The sequence below is a fragment of the Hydra viridissima genome, unplaced genomic scaffold (genome assembly GCF_058129835.1).
Source record: "Hydra viridissima isolate aposymbiotic clone 2 unplaced genomic scaffold, HvirCarnegie_v1 scaffold_14, whole genome shotgun sequence".
Lineage (NCBI taxonomy): Eukaryota > Metazoa > Cnidaria > Hydrozoa > Anthoathecata > Hydridae > Hydra > Hydra viridissima.
Window position 1 is genome coordinate 4,684,731 of NW_028324313.1, and position 18,198 is coordinate 4,702,928.

General features: G+C 30.1%; 1 protein-coding gene across 2 annotated transcripts; it reads right to left on the bottom strand.

The window, feature by feature from the left end:
• Positions 1-4,671: 4,671 nt before the first annotated feature.
• On the bottom strand, positions 4,672-17,840 carry LOC149878955 (uncharacterized). Of its 2 annotated transcripts, none has more exons than XM_090072123.1 (5): positions 17,530-17,840; positions 16,785-16,885; positions 14,650-14,825; positions 12,583-14,558; positions 4,672-5,815 (listed from the first exon to the last, which is right to left on the bottom strand). In XM_090072123.1, exons 1-5 carry the CDS (start codon positions 17,633-17,635, stop codon positions 5,166-5,168), a joined length of 3,009 nt encoding a protein of 1,002 aa, XP_089928249.1. In that variant the 5' UTR covers positions 17,636-17,840; the 3' UTR covers positions 4,672-5,165. The 2 variants fall into 2 exon arrangements, with proteins under 2 accessions (XP_089928249.1, XP_089928250.1); XM_090072124.1 differs by lacking the exon at positions 4,672-5,815 and adding an exon at positions 11,680-11,785.
• Positions 17,841-18,198: the final 358 nt, after the last annotated feature.

An 18,198-nucleotide genomic window follows, 5' to 3' on the forward strand; every position in this document is an offset into this window, starting at 1 on the left:
GAAGAACCTTTGACATTCAAAAGCAAAACTGTCGTGTCTGAAATCAAAAAAATCCTTTTAAAACAAATTACATGTGATTGGGTCCAATAACCGCATGAACTTTTTGCTTAGTCTTTTTTTTTTTGTTCATACTTAATTCTTTTTTTCACTTAAAGTTTTTTTAAAAACTTTAAGTGAAAAAAAACCACATAGTTTCAATTATGCATTGTTTGTTTGAAACTTGTTCTAACTTTCTCATACTTTGCATGAACTTCTTACATCAACTTTCTGATCAAATTGTACTTTATTTTACAAACTTATAATGTATCAAAGTACTTAAACTACAATATGGTTTAATTACTTTGCTACAATATAGTTTTTAGTTATTACTACAATGTAGTTTTTAGGGTCCTCGCCATGTGCTTTTTACAGTGCACTGTAAAAAGCACATGGCAAGGACCCTAAAAACTACACAACGCTTTTTAATTTTTAAAAAAAATAACATGAAAAACAAAATTTATAATAGATTTTTTTTAGTTGCAAATAGCTATTTGATGAAAGTAAGTTTATAAAGAGCTATGTCTTAAGTTTTTACATTAAGATTAATTTTAGCTCTGTTTTGTATAGTTACTTTTTCATAATACTTAATAAAATAACAAATAATGATTTGTTTCGACAAGTATGTAAGCATAAATCTCAATAATAAAAAAGTTGCAAGTGGATTGGTAAATGAAGTCACTAATCCAAAGTTCTTATCCTAAAGCACTTTTTTTACAGTGTAAAAAAACAATTTGAAATTTCTGTTGAATGATTTTAAGAAAATAATGTAAGAGGATGTTGCAATTAAAACAGGAAAAATTCCACTCACCAAAGATCAGAATGAATTGTCTTGAAGTTCAGTACTGTGCGATTTTCATAGAAGAAGAAACGTTTTACTGTTTTATATATTAAGAATAAAAATTGGGCAAGGCATTAACAAAGCAGAGTTAACAACGCTTATCATTGATATTCTGAAAGTTAGACAAACAAAAAATTGAAAAAAACAATTACTAACATTTTTTATGCATTTTTTTGGAATGATAAAAGACGCTTATAATTTAAAAGATAAAAGGTGAAAAAATACAGTAAAAGACACGTTTATAAAAAAACGTTTATAATTACATAAATTGTAGCTTTGTTAGCAACTTGAAAAACTTGTTTGGGTTTGTTTATTTTTTAATGTTAATTTCTGTTTTAAACACAGGTTAGGTAAATCATTCTGCTTGTGCTTTAAAGTAAAGAATCCAAGGTTTACACTAAAGCGACAAAGAAATGTATCAATAAAACTTAACTAACTCTTAATAAACTCTTAATTGCACAAAACATTTTTTCCCACGTTGTTGTGAGTCAATAGTAAGTTTTTGATTATACACTTGCTACACATTATGTAAAGTACTGAAGTACTTTAGTGAATTACAGAAAGTCGAATTGCTAAATTTGAACGAATTTCTCTTAGAAAAGTTAGTCTTTCATGGCTCCTTCTAGATGCTCTTGCAGAAGAAATGGTTGAGTAGATTTTTTTTTGGCGTTAACGATACTCCAGCTGATCTTGTTTTTTCTACAAAAGGGAAATATTTGATGTTTTCTTATATATATATATATATATATATATATATATATATATATATATATATATATATATATATATATATACATGGCCGACGAGAGGGGGGTGGACGGGAAAGATTCCTGGGGCCCCGCATGTGTACAAACAATTTTTTAAAGTAATTTTTAAAATATTTAAATAGTTTTGACTTTTAAAAAATTTAGTTAACTTTTATTTTTCATTTTCATGAACAGAGCACGCTTCTTTTGGTCCTGGGTATGTAATTGATCATAATGAAGGCCCCTTAAGAAAACTTCCCCGGGGCCCGAAATTTCTCTAGGCTGCTATGTACAGTTGTGGACAAAATAATAGTAGTGTGATTAAAATTAAGGAATTAATATTATTATCTTTCAACAGTTACTGAAAATGAAATTGTAATACTGGATTATTAATTAAATAGGTGTGAGATGATAAACTAATTAGTAGAAAATTTTAAATTTTTGCTTTTATTTATAATATTTATATAAGTATAAAAAACAGGTTGGACATAATAATAGTAGTATTAATTTATTTAATGTTATATTGCAAATAATTTATTTTGTTAACAAAAAAATTATATAAATTTAATTAAACAATCGTAAAAAATTAATATTTAATCGCATGCCTGGTATGCTTTGGGTCGTTGTCCTGCATATAAACCCATCTTAGGGGCATATCTTCTTCTGCATAGGGCAACATGGTATTTTGTAATATTTGAAGGTATAGTCTTGGTCCATAACACCATCAATCTTATAGATTGGCCCTACGCCATAATAAGAAAAACAACCCCAAATATTTATTTTTGCTCCGCCATGTTTTACAGTTTTTATGGTGTATTGCGGTTTGTATGCAGAGTTAGGTGGCCTCCTTACATACATCCTGCGTCCACTTGACCCAAATAAAACAATTTTGCTTTCATCAGACCACAAAATATTACGCCATTTTGAAACAGGCCAATCTGCATGCGTTTTTGCAAAATGAATCTTGCTACCAATTGCCTTTTTTTCAAAAGGGGAACTTTTCTTGGGCTTCTGGCGACTAACTTACTTTGTACTAACCGCCTACGTACTGTTCTCGAAGAAACGCTTAAATTTAAATCTTCTTTAATATGGCGGGAAGTTACAAAAGGATCGGCAACAGCAGCACGTTTTATCAATCTGTCTTCATGTTCAGTCATTTTTTGTTTTCGGCCCCTTGTTTCGCCTACATTTTTCCATTTTAGAGCATTTCTAATCATCATAGGAGAACAACTTAATGTCTCTTGAATAAATTTGTATGTTTTCCTTTCTTGTTTTAATTTTATAATTAGTTGTCTCTTTTCTGCACTACAATGCTTTGCACGACCCATAATTTCTATTTATAAAATAAATTTATACAATTATTTTATATACTTCATTAAATTAACACTAAAATTAATCTTACCTTTAATTAGTCTTATTAAAACCAAATAAACAAAAAGCTAATATAAATAAATTGATGGGAAACAACAGATATGTTATTTTAACCTACAAATCTAGATATGTTCGTATATAAAATTCGGGACTTCCCTAAAGTAATTTGAACACTGTTACCAACATATTTTACTCCCATTTCATTATTCAGTGTTTGTATTACTGTTATGCCTAAATTTATTAATTCATAATTAAATTTACATAAAATTATTATCACAAATCATTGTTTTACTAGCCACTACTATTATTTTGTCCACAACTGTACATATATATATATATAAGAAAACATCAAGTAATACGTATTCTCTAAATGTAAATAATAATTTATTATGAGAAATTTTCGCTGGATTATGGTTACCAGCATCATCAGCACGCAAAATTATTTTAAGTTAAAAAAAACAGTTTAAAATTAACTGACGTTAGCAATTGAACAACTTCTTTCTTTTTTATCCTTACGTAAAAACGTGAAAAAATGGTGTGCAATATTTAGTCTTAACAAATTGACCATTATCGAGAATAATACCGCCATTTAAAGGGGAACATTGGTGCCTCTGTATCTTAAGAGCCTCATGGACCTTCCGATCAAAGTTTTTTGTCTATACTTAATGAGTTTTAGTTCTCTCCCAGTTAATTTCTTCTGAACATGACTTACTATGTGTGGCTATTGCAGCTTTTTTGATGTTGAGTTCGAGTTCTAATTTGTAACTTCGTTTCGCCAACGTATTTTTTAAAACAGTTGCATTCAATTAAATATGTTAAATATGAACATATTTAATTGAATTAATTAGATTTGTTGATTGAATTAATTTAGATTTGTTTTTACACGTTAGCAGTGATCTTAAATTAGGATTAAATTTAAAAACTTCTCTATATCCAACTTTTCTAAATATTTTTCTTAGTTTTGGGGAACAGCAATATATCCACGGTAATGATACTGTATAGAGGACGTCACATTCGGATTGAATTTTATTGTTCTTTGTGGACCGTTTTTTAGTAATTTAGTTTGCAATACTTCCAGTTGGCTTTTGTCGTAACCATTTTTGTTGAATACTTGCAATTTTTATAAATCAACGTCATCTTACTAAGGATTTCCATTCCAACAAACATTGTGTTTTTTAACCAACATTTAAAATTTTAAAAATCTGCAATGATTAAATGAGATAGAGAAACATAAAAAAGAGTTGCATTAAAAAACACAGCATTTAAATACTTTCCGTTTGAAATTTAATTTTTCTTCTAAACATGTTAGCAAACTTATGTTGCTTTTTTTTTTAACTATAAAAAATACGAATATAAAAGTACTTGTATATTCGTACTTTGTTTTTTATAATTACATATTGTATTTAATGTAATTATATATAAAAAAGTGCAATTATAATAGCTCGAACTCAGCATGGTTTTCATCATTTGTACCAACCAGTATTATTTATATACCAGAGAAATTTCCAAGGATAAATATCTTTTTGTTATATACCTAACATATGCGATGGATTCCTATTTTAAATTGATCAAAGCTGTTGTTAAAGTTGGAATAAGTTATGCAAACTTTATACCAAATTGGAGATGGAGTCCATTTTTAAAATGGAAGAAAAAAGTCACATTATTACATTTCAAGGATATTTACAAATAGTACATACACTAATTTTAATCTTAAAACAGTAATGAGGTAAAACTAAAATAAAAAAAATAAAAAGATACTAATAATGATAATAATAGTAATAATAACAACAATAATAATTATGATAATAATAAATATGTTGTCGGTGTGGGTGTAGCCGTGGTAATATTAGCCCTTGTAGCCCAATATGTAAAGAGACTGGAAATGGTCAGTTCGGCTTTTACAATAATACTTTTTTTTATAAAAAATAATAAGAGCAATTCTGATCAATTAGCTGTTTTTAAACAGTGCCTTTTAGTCGTAAAATGCAATACCATTTATGGTTGTAGGGGATTTGCTAATTTCTATATTGCTTTAAATATTAGTAAATGATCTGAAGGTGGCCATTCATAAACACATGTAAATACATTTGCAATGCGTTTATGAATGACCACCCTTTACACATTTTGATGTAATTAGGTGCTATTGTTTAAGATCTTCTGACACTAACTTATCAATCATGACGTCTTAAAACAACAGAAAAAGGATAGTGCGTAGTAAGTTCCTCAAAATCGCTGAGTTTATCAATACCTCTCTTTCCTTCGTCCCCTGGAAGTCCAATTTTACACTCACTAAACTCTACTGAAGGATCTTTTTCCAGTAGAATTATGTAATCTGCTAAATCACGTGATCTCGGCACGTTATATTTATACTTCAAATCTCCGTCAGATATTTGGCACTTTAGATTTATGAACTTGAACTTATCATAAACCACTTTATCAATATCAAATTCGTCCTCAAGATTTAAACTTGCCATAAGTAGCTTAAAATCACATTTTCTTGTTTGAACATCTTTGTCTATTGCACCAATAACTTTCTCAAAATCTATTCCATTTGAACGATGTTTTTCACTTGTTCGAACTGTATAGAAGCAAGGCTGCAACCTATATGTATCGACGACGATTCTCGGTGCAAACAAACCAACTGTTGTAACCATATTCTCGGCTTCTTCTCTAGTTGGGTTTATCAAAACATCACTTACATCTTCCCCTTTAAACTTTTTACGAAGTATATACATATCAGTCTCGCCGTCTTTGATGTATTCGCTAATATATATTCCAAATTCAGTAGTAAGATCCCCCTGCTTCAAGCGAACTATGTCACCTAAACAGAAATTAATTTTTTATAGAATTATTGTTTTTGTTAAATGCTCAATAACCTCACGTAAAAACTCAAAATAATGGTATAAATGACACACACAGCGTTTATGCTGAAAAATAATTAATTAAAAAACCCCGTTGATAGATTTTACCGGAATAATAAAAAACTTTTGGTTAAACGTAGTAACAACTTTACTGCGCTGGAACTTAAACATAGCACTTCGTGTTGAAATATTTTAACGGAGTTCTGGTTGTCTATTAGGTGGGAAGGTGGGAAGCAAAGGCGATTGATAATTTTGAACGGGGCTCTTTCAGCAGCGTTTTTTAAGTAAGTCTTAATGTAAACTCTTTTTCTGTGTTAAATGAGACAAAAATCTAATTAAGTTATATTAAATTTAGTGGCATCGCCTCATTTTATAACTTAATATCTGCAGTATAAATTAATATTATCGTTCAATCAAAAACAGTCTGATTTAAGTCTCAAAAACCTAACAGTTCGCTTTATGATTATAAAAGTATGCTCATAGCTTAGAAGTGTGAAGCAAATAACAACTACTAACTTTTAAGTTAGTAAAAGTTAGTTGGTTAAAGATTAAAACAGTTGAACAATAGATAAATAGGATAGTTTGCATGCATAAGCACTACGTTAGCTGGCATTGTACCCCCTTCCTCCCTTTTTTATTATAATTTCCAAAAGATTGTTGTTTAAAATAAAAGACTCTTGTCTCAAGAAATAATATTGGAGCAACAATAAATTCAAAAATTACATTTAATAGAAATATATGGAATTTTTATTCATGATAGTAAATATATTGCATGGTTTTAAAGTACAATGTTAAATACCAAGATAAAACTATTTCACGTGAAACAAAAAGATTATTGCATTTAAGGCATCAAGGTTTTCATGCGACATTGCTTCATTGGATTGACTCCATTTGCTCAAAATTCTTTCGACAAAAACCATCTTCTCATTGGTTACGATTGTAGAAAGATAAAAAATATTTGTTTATCGATTTGAACAAATGTTTCACAAATCTTTTAATTTGTATTTTCGATTAGACTTTTTATTCTTAAACAATTGCAACAGATAAAAACAATGGTAAAACTTTTGTTTTAACGTAAAAGTAATCACATCTAACATTTTTATTGTTTTAATCTCACGTTTGTCATAAAAAAAATGGTTTATAATGCATCGAGGTCGAAATAAAGGTTTAAACATGCAACAATAAGATAAAAATGACCGCGTTACTATCAAAAAAACCCAATTAAGCCCACATAATAAAGTAAAAAAGCTTAGGATCCAAAATACAAAAATTGGATAATTAACAAAAATAAAATCCTTTGAGCTTTGATGAAGTTTCAAATATTTGGGTTGATGCGATGAGTATTTGTTCGTAGAAGCAAAGGGAGAACGAAGGGGAGTGTATTGCTCCAAGGGATAAATATGGAGGTAGAGTAGCCTTGATTTTGGGATTCTTTTGAATCTATTTGTTAATTGGATAGAAAACAGAAGGAAACAGAAGTATTATTGTATCCAGGGAAAGCTGAAGGGCTGCAATAATCAGATGTTGCTGAAGGGAATGACATTTATCAAGATGTTGATAAATGTCATTCTCTTCAGCAACATTTATCAGACCTATTCGAATTTCAGCAAGGGCGCATCGTAATCAACATGAAGTCAACGCAAAATATCTAAAATTCCTTTCTACTGTTAATAGAGTGATTGTAAAATTCACCAGAGAGGGCAACAAATGCATAAAATTTCATCCAGGTCGCCTTAGGCTCTCTGAAAAAATCTTGTGTCTTATCAAAAGATATGTTGAAATGGATCCACGTTTCAGGGTCTCTGACATAGCAGCATAAGCTGATGTCAGTCAAAGAACAGCTATCAGGTATCTTTACAAGCTTGACTACTATGGTAGAGCTGCGAGAAGGAAACCTCTTCTCCACCCAGTTAATATCAAGTGCAGAAAAGATTGGAAGGCCTAGAAAGGTCCTTGCGTTAAAAAAAACAAAGGGGTTGTCAACCAAGTATTTAATTTGTGACCATTTATAATTACTTAATTTGTGTAAGTAATTTGTTTAATGAAATAAACAGATTCTGTGAACGTCTATTAATTTCTGTCATGTCTGTGTGTAGTATTACTTTTCTCCGGCGCTTCTAGTTTCTGAGAAGACACAAACCCTAATGTAATAATGTCAACGTTTTTTGTTTCAGATATAAAGATGTTCTTTCTATTCATAATAGAAACTCTTATATACTAAACTGTATTACGCAACGGTCGTGTAAAAATCAACTCAATATTTTCTACTGTTTATTTACATTTCACAAAGAATATTACAAGTGATGTATGTAAAATGCATACATGGTCAAATGCAAAATGAATGTAAGTCAAGTTCATAAGTCATAATCAATTTAATAAGAGGTTTAAAATTCTGTTATGATTTTGTTATGATTCTGTTAAGTTTAAACACGATGTAAATATTCCTTTTTAAAAGAAAAAAGTTATGGTTGTCGAATTGAAATTTTTTATTCGAATTCATGTTTTTCTATAACCACAAAATTAATACACCAAAAGTTATAGATTTACTTGTTAAAATTTCTTTTTAAATTTTTTTTTTTATTTCAATCTAAAGTTTGGTAACCTCTCTACTTTATCATTGCTTCCAAACGGCATAATAGACTTTCAATTAAAGCCTGGCACCGAGATGTAGGAAACGAATAGGGTAAGGTTGCCAATATTGTACCCCCTAAGACCAAATTAAAAAATGTAGGCAATCTACTGAGTGAAAACATAAATTTTTAATTGGATTTCATAATTTAGGGATTGTTTGTTGTAAAGATATTAAAAAAACTCAAAATTTAAAAAGCGTTAAGTCTCGAAGAATCAAACTAAAAAAAATAGCGCTAAGAGTACAATTAAGGAAACTAGATCCTTAATTGTTCCGTTGCAATCCAATATTGTACCACTTTCTTGATTTCAATTACTTTACACCTAACTCCCCATAATATAATGAAATAAAGTTTTTTATTTAATAAACTCTATGCAACTTGAATTTTTTTTTCTTCTGGAAAATGCCGAAAACAGGTATCACCACATAAGGTACAATTTTTATTTAAATTGTATGTTTACCAATGGGTTAGCGAAGATTAGAATAGAGGAGGATATTAAAGATAGTTATACTATATAATGTAAAATAAACTATCTATAATAGGTATTAAAGATAGTTATACTATATAATGTAAAACAATATATACTATATCTGTTTAAAAAACAACCACACTAAATATTGTAAAATAAAATACATAAAAACTTTATTTTTGGCAAATGTTTGAGATATATTGCGTCTGTTTTTGATTAACACTTGCACAGTCAACATGACACCAGCCTTGACATATTGTTAAAACTGAACTAGAGAGTGCATCTAGGGATTGCAATCCCGCATTGCGGGATCCCGCATTAATTTAGCGCATGAGAGATCCCGCAAAAACTACTGCGGGATCCGCGGGATTTGCGGGATTTTGAAACTATTGCTTTTAAACAAAAAAGGTCAATTCTTTTAAACTAAAAAGACAAAAAAGATATCAAACTAAAAGTGTTTAATGTATTTGCGAAACAAATCCATTTAAAAATTTATCTTCAGCTATTAAAATTTTTTTCTTAGCTATAAATATAAAAAAATCATTTAAAAATAAACAATTATTTAGCAAAACGTAAGTCGAACTCGTTCAATTTTTTTTTTTGTTTAGTTTATTATTGTGTTGAAATTTTCGCTTATGAGTATGTTGAAAACGTGAAATTGAAAACGTGCGTGCATAATTATAAAAAATATACTTTTAAAAACTACTTTTTAAAAAGTCTTTAAAAATTAATTACATCAAGATTTTAAAACAAAAGTACTAAGCATGTCGCAAATTAAAACTATATGGCATTATTTTAAAAAAAGTGATAATGAAGAAAATGCGAAGTGCATGTTATGTTCGGCTTTACATTTAATAGTTTTTGCACATCTTCAGATTTACGGTACTTGTTTTCAAAGAGTAGTTTCCGGCTCCCTACTTCACCTAATACTATAAGATCGATGGTAGTTAAATTCTCAGATTCTGTAAAAGCCGATATAATGCAAAAATTCACATCACTAAAAAAGCAAAATCAAAAGTTTTCAATAACGTTTGACGAATGGACATCACAAAATAGTCAGAGATACTTAAACTTAATTTACATATGGAGGCGAAACACTTTAATCTTGGATTGATTCGAATCTATGGATCGTGTAATGCAGAATATTGCATCAAGTTAGTTTCAGAAAGGCTGAATAGCTTCGATATTGACCTCCAAAAAGACATTATTGCCATGACCACTGATGGAGCAAGTGTGATGGTAAAAGTTGGTAAAATGATGTTTTGCTATTAACAACTATGGAATACAACTTGCAGTTATTGATTTCTTATACAAGAAAAACAGCGGAGAAGTCGAAGAATCGTTTACTACATATGAAAATTGTGAAGAAGAAGATGAATATGGTAAAACTGAGGATGATGAAGTTATAAATAAAGAATATGGTTTGACAATGATTTTGGACCGACCATCTGCTTTGTTTCACCAAAGAAGAGTGGTCCCAACTCAATGACTTAATTATTTGCCTGGCACCACTAAAACTTGGTCTCGAACTTTTATGCAGGAGAGAATCGAACCTTGTAACGGCGGAAACAACTTTTCATTTTATGCTAGATAAATTGCAAAAGCAAACATCACTTTTGAGCATAGATTTACCCGCGGCACTTCGTGAGAGGTTTACACAACGTCGTAATAAGAATTTAAATGGACTACTAGTTTACTTACAAAATCCGACGAAGAAAATGAACTCGAAGAAAAAGAAGCTGTAGATTTTATTAACAATTCCCAAATACTTACTCCTACAATTCTATCGCTGAAAAAAGAATTGGAAAATCAAACAAAGAAAGACAAGAACAGCTGGACAGAAAATGTAAAGGAGATACCAAACTTAGATTCTTTAGACTTTGATAAACTATTTAAGCCGGAAATGTCTGCCTATGAAAGTAATGGAGTAAGAGGCAAGTTTCTAGATATAGCGCATAGTTACTTGATGACCATACCACCAACAAGCGTAGAGGCCGAGCGAGCTTTTTCAGCTGCTGGTTCCATATGCAGTCCTTTGAGGAGTAGATTAAGTGATGATACCTTAAGTAGGCTCTGTTTCTTAAGAGCGCATTTCTTACAACGATTTTCTCATTTTGATATTTAAAAAAATAAGTAAAGCTAATAGACGTTCTACGTTAAGCTAAAAGACGTCCTCTGTACTTTGGCTTATCTTTTTGTTCATTAAATGTTAAGAATTATATTGATTTACAAATGAATTGTGTTTTTTAGCTTTATTTACCTTATCTTATAAATTTAATAAGTTGAGTATATTTTTTCTGAAATACTTGAAAGAAAGATACAATTGTCATTTTGCCTTTTATAATGTGCATAAGAAACCTACTAATCCCGCGCGGGATCCCGCGGGAGCCGCACAAAAATTAAAAAATTCCGCGCGTATCTCGCGGGATTGAAAAGTGTGCGGGATTGCAATCCCTAAGTGCATCTTTTTAAGGACTGCTTGTCAATACAAGAGTAATACTGAAATTTTTCTTTTTTTGTTTAAGTAGTGAATTTCGTATTATAAGTATGGATATTTCTCTAATTGGAATCTCAAAAGGAACTTTTTAAACTTTACACGCATTTTTTAGCGGTCAGAATGGTCGCGTCGGTACAATTTAGGATATGCCTTGAGGTACAATTTACGCAACTAATCTAACATTCAGATAATTTAAAAATTTGACAACTAAAAATAAGATATTTTAAATTCTAGGTATTTATTTTGAATTTAGATACATTATGCTTTAACATAAATACACTGAACAAGTCATATCTTCTGCTTTTTTTAGTGAAATACGCTTAGCCTTAAAAACCTAAAAAAAGAAATCTCCAATAACAAACCAACAAGAGCTTACTCTGGCCTTAATGCAGTTGGATGACAATAAAAAAACAGTTGACTACTTAATTTCATTCAGCAAAGTTAAAAAATAAATTAAAAAATTTCTTGTGGGTTGTAAAAATAACGAGTTATGTTAAAAGTACAATATAGGCATCGGTACAATATAAGCAACCTTACCCTACCAGCCTTTTCTTTACTACTTCTTACAGTATTTTTTAATTTTTACATTCTTTTCAATCACAAAGTATTTACCCTTTTAATAGTATTGCGCTCTCATAATGCGGCACTGAAGTCAAAATATCATGGATTTTGACTTCGGTATTCTATATGCCGCTGTAGAAACTTTATGTAAATTATAGCAAATATAACGTTTTCATCAGAACTCAACAAACAAACATAAATTTCTAACCATATAATATTTAAAAAAATTATTATCTCTTTTTTTTTTAAAAAGCAGTGTAGAACTGAGTTATTAATACTTTAGATACCTACTTAAGCTTTTCGTGCTGTGGAGCAAAATCTTTAAAAATTCCAATTAAAGCATTTTTACGTTAAAAATATTTTTAATTTTATGGAATTTCATTGAATTTTATGAGAAAAACCATAAAACAAACTTTCTCATAACTTTATAACTTAATTTCTCATAACTTTGCGATGAAAAAACCACTAATTCACAGATCAAGAATTGTGAAGTGCATTTAGAGCTAAGATACTGGTTGAAATTGTCATTAAATAAAAATTCAGCAATATTTATTAAAAAAGTTTACTTACTTCCTCCTAGTTCTTGATCATCTAATATTCTATCATGAGGAGGAAACTCGTGAAACACAGCCATGTGGTACTTTTTTAGCCGTTGTATAAAGCCTCTTTTTACATCTGGGTCGAGTAAACGCTCTTTAAAAGTATCACCTTGAATATTCCAACTTGCAAGTCTTAATTCAACTGGCGAAGATCGCCCAGAAACCTTTAAGGAAACTCGCAATTCTAATGGCAAATGATCACTTATGTAACTTGAAGGGGTCCATATATCTTTACATACACTATTTTGAAGTTCAGCTTTTCCAGCCATTTGAAATGCTTTAATACATTCATAAATAGAATCTGATTCATCATTGTCTGAGGTATAAAGTGATGTCATGTAGTTGTTATAGAGACGCTGAAGAATAAATGGCATTACAACTGCTTCTGGCTCTAAAGGGAAATCTGGTCCAATAGCTTTCAAGTTACCTTTTAAAGGTAAGTTAGCTATAATGTTATCAAATCGTCTTCCATACACTGTAGTAATGGGATCTTTTTCACCGTATGTTAAAGGAGAGTGAAAATTCTCTCCATCAACTTGGAGATTCGTTAGAATTTTGTACATATCACCTTTCGTATCAGACCCTGATAATCTGTCCATATGAAAGTCCCCTGCAATTATTTTTTTATAACTTGTTTCTGTCTGTGAGTTTATGTTACTTATGTCTGATGCTATTTTCGCCATACAAGCACGCTGCAATTGTTTTCCCTTAGGAAACTTGACATTTGCTAAAATAAAAGGTTCCCCGGAGTTTAAATCCGATTTTACAGTATAAATGACGTAATTGGGCTTACGAATTACTTTAGATTGAGATGCTGGGCTTGAAGTTTGTGAGTCAATAACTCTCTGATCACCGGATTCTTGTATTATTTTTGCAGACTTGATAATTTTTTCAGGTTCAGCAGTTTCTGGCTGCAAGCCTTTTGGTAACATAACAGTCATATCCAATGCTTGCTGAGCTGATACTCCATTAGGAGTATTTGGCGCTGCATAATTTGATATTTGACGTTTTAATGCTTTTTCTTTACTTCGTTTTTTATTCGAAGTTTCTTTTATAAAACGAGATGTTAACGAGCGTATTTTTCGATTATATGCTACTGATTTGTCATAAGTTTTTTTACTAGCAAAACTTGTAAACGATTTGCTATTTGAATCACTTTTAATATTCATTTTTCGAGGTTTTTCTAAATTTGAAAAACTGACTACGTCATTGCCAGCATTTTCTTCTTCTTTGTCCACCGTATTTCCTTTAAAGTAGGCTTGTTTTTTAATGTTATAGCGAATATTGTTCATGATACCTTGAAAGTTTTGTTTTGAAAATACTGGAGTAGTGGTTGAAGTATTGTTCATTTTTGAATTTAGTTCTTCAATTTCCTTTTCAAATTTTGATAAATGACTAGCTATGATATTTAAAATGTCTTGGCTAGATAAATCTTGAGTAGTAGAGACATTCCTAGCTTGGGTTTTATAGCTGAGGTCATACATGAGTTGACTTTTATTGTTGCTAAATGGAAATGTTTTAAGTTTTCGATTTATTATTCTTTTATCATAAACATTTTTTTCTTTTTGCTCGGTAAAATTTTCAATCTCACCACCAAATTTCTTGTTTTCTAAAATCTCATTAACAAGTCTTACAAATTTAGCTTTGCTTTCTTTATCAAGACCATCAAGTGCAGCATCTTTTATCTTTTCATCTATTTTGCTGTGACTATTGTCACTCAGCGCAAGCTCTCTTAAGAATGTAGATATTTGGGAAGCATCGTCAAAATATCTTTTGCTACGTAATAAAACGTTCTTAGAAGTAATTTGCGACTTTCTTAAAATAATTTCATTAGTCAGGTTTTCTCTACTTGAATGTGTTATCGGTTTTTGATTTTTTCCAATGCCGTCAACGCTCCGTTTTGTATTGAGATCTTCAAGAGTTTCGCAAGAACCCGTTTTTTTGAGACTAGGTATAACAAATTAATTTTAAAAGGCGCATGTTTACTAAAACGCCAACAAGTGCATAATTTTTAAATGAAATAAAAAATATCCAATACCTAAAAGATCTAGAATGCCTGGTTTTGATAAGAACTTTAAAGTCATCATTGCCTTCGTTACCTGGCCAGTCATACTCATCTTTTAAAACAGTATTGCAAGGTAAACAAGAAAAATCAAGGTTTGATGCTTCTTGAAGCACGATTAAGTTGGCACTTTGAAGTACAACACAAACAGCCTTTAAAAAAAAATGCTATCAATATATAATTAATTAAAGAAGTGAAGAGTTTTTTTTTAGAAAAAGAAAGATTTTACACATGAGCTAATAAAAAATATTTCAGTATTCCATACAGACTTTTTTATCTAAACTTTTACATTACAAACAAATTTTAATAAAAAACATTTACTTTATGGCTTCTTTTCAGAAAAAATTTTTCAGTTATTCAAATTTTGAAATTATTTACGGCCTTCAAAATTGGAGGAAGAACAATTTTTAAATGATTTTCACCAACATTAATATTCCTATTCCGATTCTGATCAAATAGTAACTTTTGTAATTAAATACTTATTTGATGCCAAAAATATACAATATAAATCTGGATTGGCTTTGGCGCTCTATAATGTTTAAACGGTGGTGTTATTATACAACCATACATGTTGTTTTGTAGAACTTTTTCTCGTTTTCCTCTTCGTTATTGTTTTTTGTTTTACAGGAGACATTATCTAAAATGATGGCTTCAAACAAAGACACGTTCCGTTCTCGAGTGTATAAGTTTTACTTTGATAACATTTAGTCTGGTAAATTGTACACAGTTCGATATTATATGGTTGAAGGAGTGCCTAGAACTATGTACAACATTTTGCAACGTTTTCACGACATTGTACCAGCTTCTTGTCGACCCGGCTCGGGTGGATCCAACGCTAAACTCACCGGAAGAAAATTGATCACTCTAAAGCGTTTATTCGACCATTAGGATTAAGTTTCGCAACAACAAGCGGTTCTAATGTGATCCAACCAAGATCAATCGTGCTCTTTAGAAGATCTGAAGGCCCGCAAGAAAAAAAGCATCTCACATCGCAATGAAAGACAGAAGCCCGAGACTAAGAAGTTGTGTGTATCGAAAATTATCAAATACCTGCTGGATTATTGACGACGAATCCTATTTCACACTCTCCCACTCCACCATCAACAGCAGCAATACTTTCTACACCTCTAACATTAACAATAAGCTACCCAGTGTCAAATTTTCTACCAAAAAGAAGTTCGAGGAGAAGGTTCTGCTATGGTTTGCCATCGGACTAAATGAATGATCAAAAACCAAGGAGTCAAATTTCACCAGCAACGTAACGGTCTTCCTGGAGGAATGGATTAAGAAACGAATTATCCCGTACATTAAAGCAAACTATGATGACAACTACGTATTCTGGCCCGACAAAGCCAGTTACCATTATATCAAAGTGGTGGTAGAACACTTGGAGCGAAATGGCATCATTTTCGTCTTCAATAAGCTGTCCTCCCAGATCAATCGAGAATTATTGGACTATCTTAAAAACTCATGTCTACGCCAATGCTTGGAAAGCTGAAAACACTCATCAGCTTATTTATAGATCAACTTATGTCTGCGAAAAATGAACGTCAATCTTGTACCACGCCTTGCGGAAAACACCAAAAAAAGAATTTATTAAATGCGCAATGGTTGAGAGTTGGATGGTGTTATTGAGAGTTAAATGGTGTTATTGAGAATTGAATATACGTGTACTTTGTACAATTTGTCTTAATCTTTCTAATGAAATATTTACTATTGTTGCATGTGAATAAATTTTTATTAAATTTCTTTGTTTGAAAGATTCCTGATTTTGCTGCAACAGCCATTACTTGCTTTTTAAAATTCCTTTCGGAAAGGAAACATTATGCTTTATGTTTGTTGTTTAACTTAAATAACAATTACTAAGTTTTAAAAACTTGTTTTAACTTTTAGTAAGAGAACAATCATACTCAATATTTTACAGCTAGTCTATTTTTAATTAATCCAGCTAATTTTTTTTTGCAGTTTTTAAAAGAAAAAAAAACAAAAACTTTTATTAAAAATAAGTGCTTAAAGTTGTAGAAACAGAGTTTGAAACTTGTAAGTAAAAAAAGAGTTATCTAGAAATAAAATGTAAATTATAAAAAAATAAACGGCGAAAAAATAAAAACCTCTTTCAGTGGAGCGACATTGTCTTGCCGCAAACAAGCACCTAGCTTTTTTACATTCCAAGTTAAAACGCGACCGAATCCACGAGTTGCAAGTTTGTTCACTTAAGTCAGACATTAAAAAGATAAGAAAAATAACTTTATAGAAATATATATCACAAAATTTAAAAATATAAATGAACTTTACACTTTCACAAAAAGATTTCTTTTTACAAATGCTTTGTTTTAAGTTTCTTAAAAACATCGTTTTTCCATTAATAACATTTAAAATATATCAAACTTACAGTAGTTTATATATTCAGCCACAAAGTTCGGAATTCCATGAAAATATTACTATAATGAAATCGCCTTTTATAAACTTGTTTCAACCGTAAAAATTATTGCGTGTTATTCATATTCAAATCAGTTAGACTTTTTTCGCTCGTACGAAACAAGTTTAGCATGGATATAAATTTTTCGCATAAAAAATATTTGCTTTTTTAAATGCATAAAAAGATCTAGTATAATAAACTTCAAAAAATTCGATTGTCCTTAAAAGATTAATGTAGATTATATAATATAGTATTATATATAGCATTATATAATACAGTTTGTACTTGATTTGTTATTAACGGAAAAACTTATGACGACGATGCTTAGTTTTTTAATGCAATCTTAACTAATACTTTATCGGATTTTTTTTTTGACTTTGTAAAAGTTGAAGATTGAAAATCTGATAAATTTAAAGGCCATTGTAGTCATCACTTACCCAAGAACTTCTTTGTTCCAATAGATATGGTGTTGTTGTTTTGGTGGTCTGCGTTCATGTATTTCAAAATTAACAAGCATAGAATAATTTGAAATCTGCAAGACATCTTTTAAAAAATTGCAATAAAAATCGGTCATGAAAGTAAGAAACAATTGACTTTTTATAGCATGGTTTTTCTGATCAGTTACAGCTAAACTAACCTGCTGAAAGTTATTACAAGAACGTTCGAACTTATATAATGATCTCCAAAATAGGTTTGTAGATTTAGATCTTCGAATATTCAAACGAGCACAATTGCATGAAGAACGTGCCGAAAGATTTACCTGTTATGTTTACGTTAAGATTATTCAAACCGAAAACAAACGAAATTCGAAAAAATTCAAACGTACAAAATCAAGTTTTCAAACGAGCAAATAGAACTCAGTTTCATAAGAAATTTTTTAAAAAAAAAAAGAATTAAAAAAAAAGAAAAAGAAAAAAAAGAAAAGAGGAAATTATGAAATTAGTTCTGAAAATTAAACAATAACTATAACTGCAAAATAAAAATTAACACAAAGTTGCAATGGCAGCCCTGTATGTCTGGTGTCATCAAGTAAATTAAAAATTCTTAGCACACAACCAAATAAAACAAAATCTTTTTGGAAAAAGTACACTGACAAAATGAGTTAA

Coding starts and splice junctions, on each gene's coding strand:
- LOC149878955 (XM_090072123.1), bottom strand. CDS start 17,635: ATGTCTTGCAGATTTCAAATTATTCTATGCTTGTTAATTTTGAAATAC. Junction 14,826..16,784: donor ATGTCGCTCCACTGAAAGAG/GTTTTTATTTTT, acceptor TTTTTTTTAAAG/GCTGTTTGTGTTGTACTTCA. Junction 14,559..14,649: donor AGGCATTCTAGATCTTTTAG/GTATTGGATATT, acceptor TGTTATACCTAG/TCTCAAAAAAACGGGTTCTT.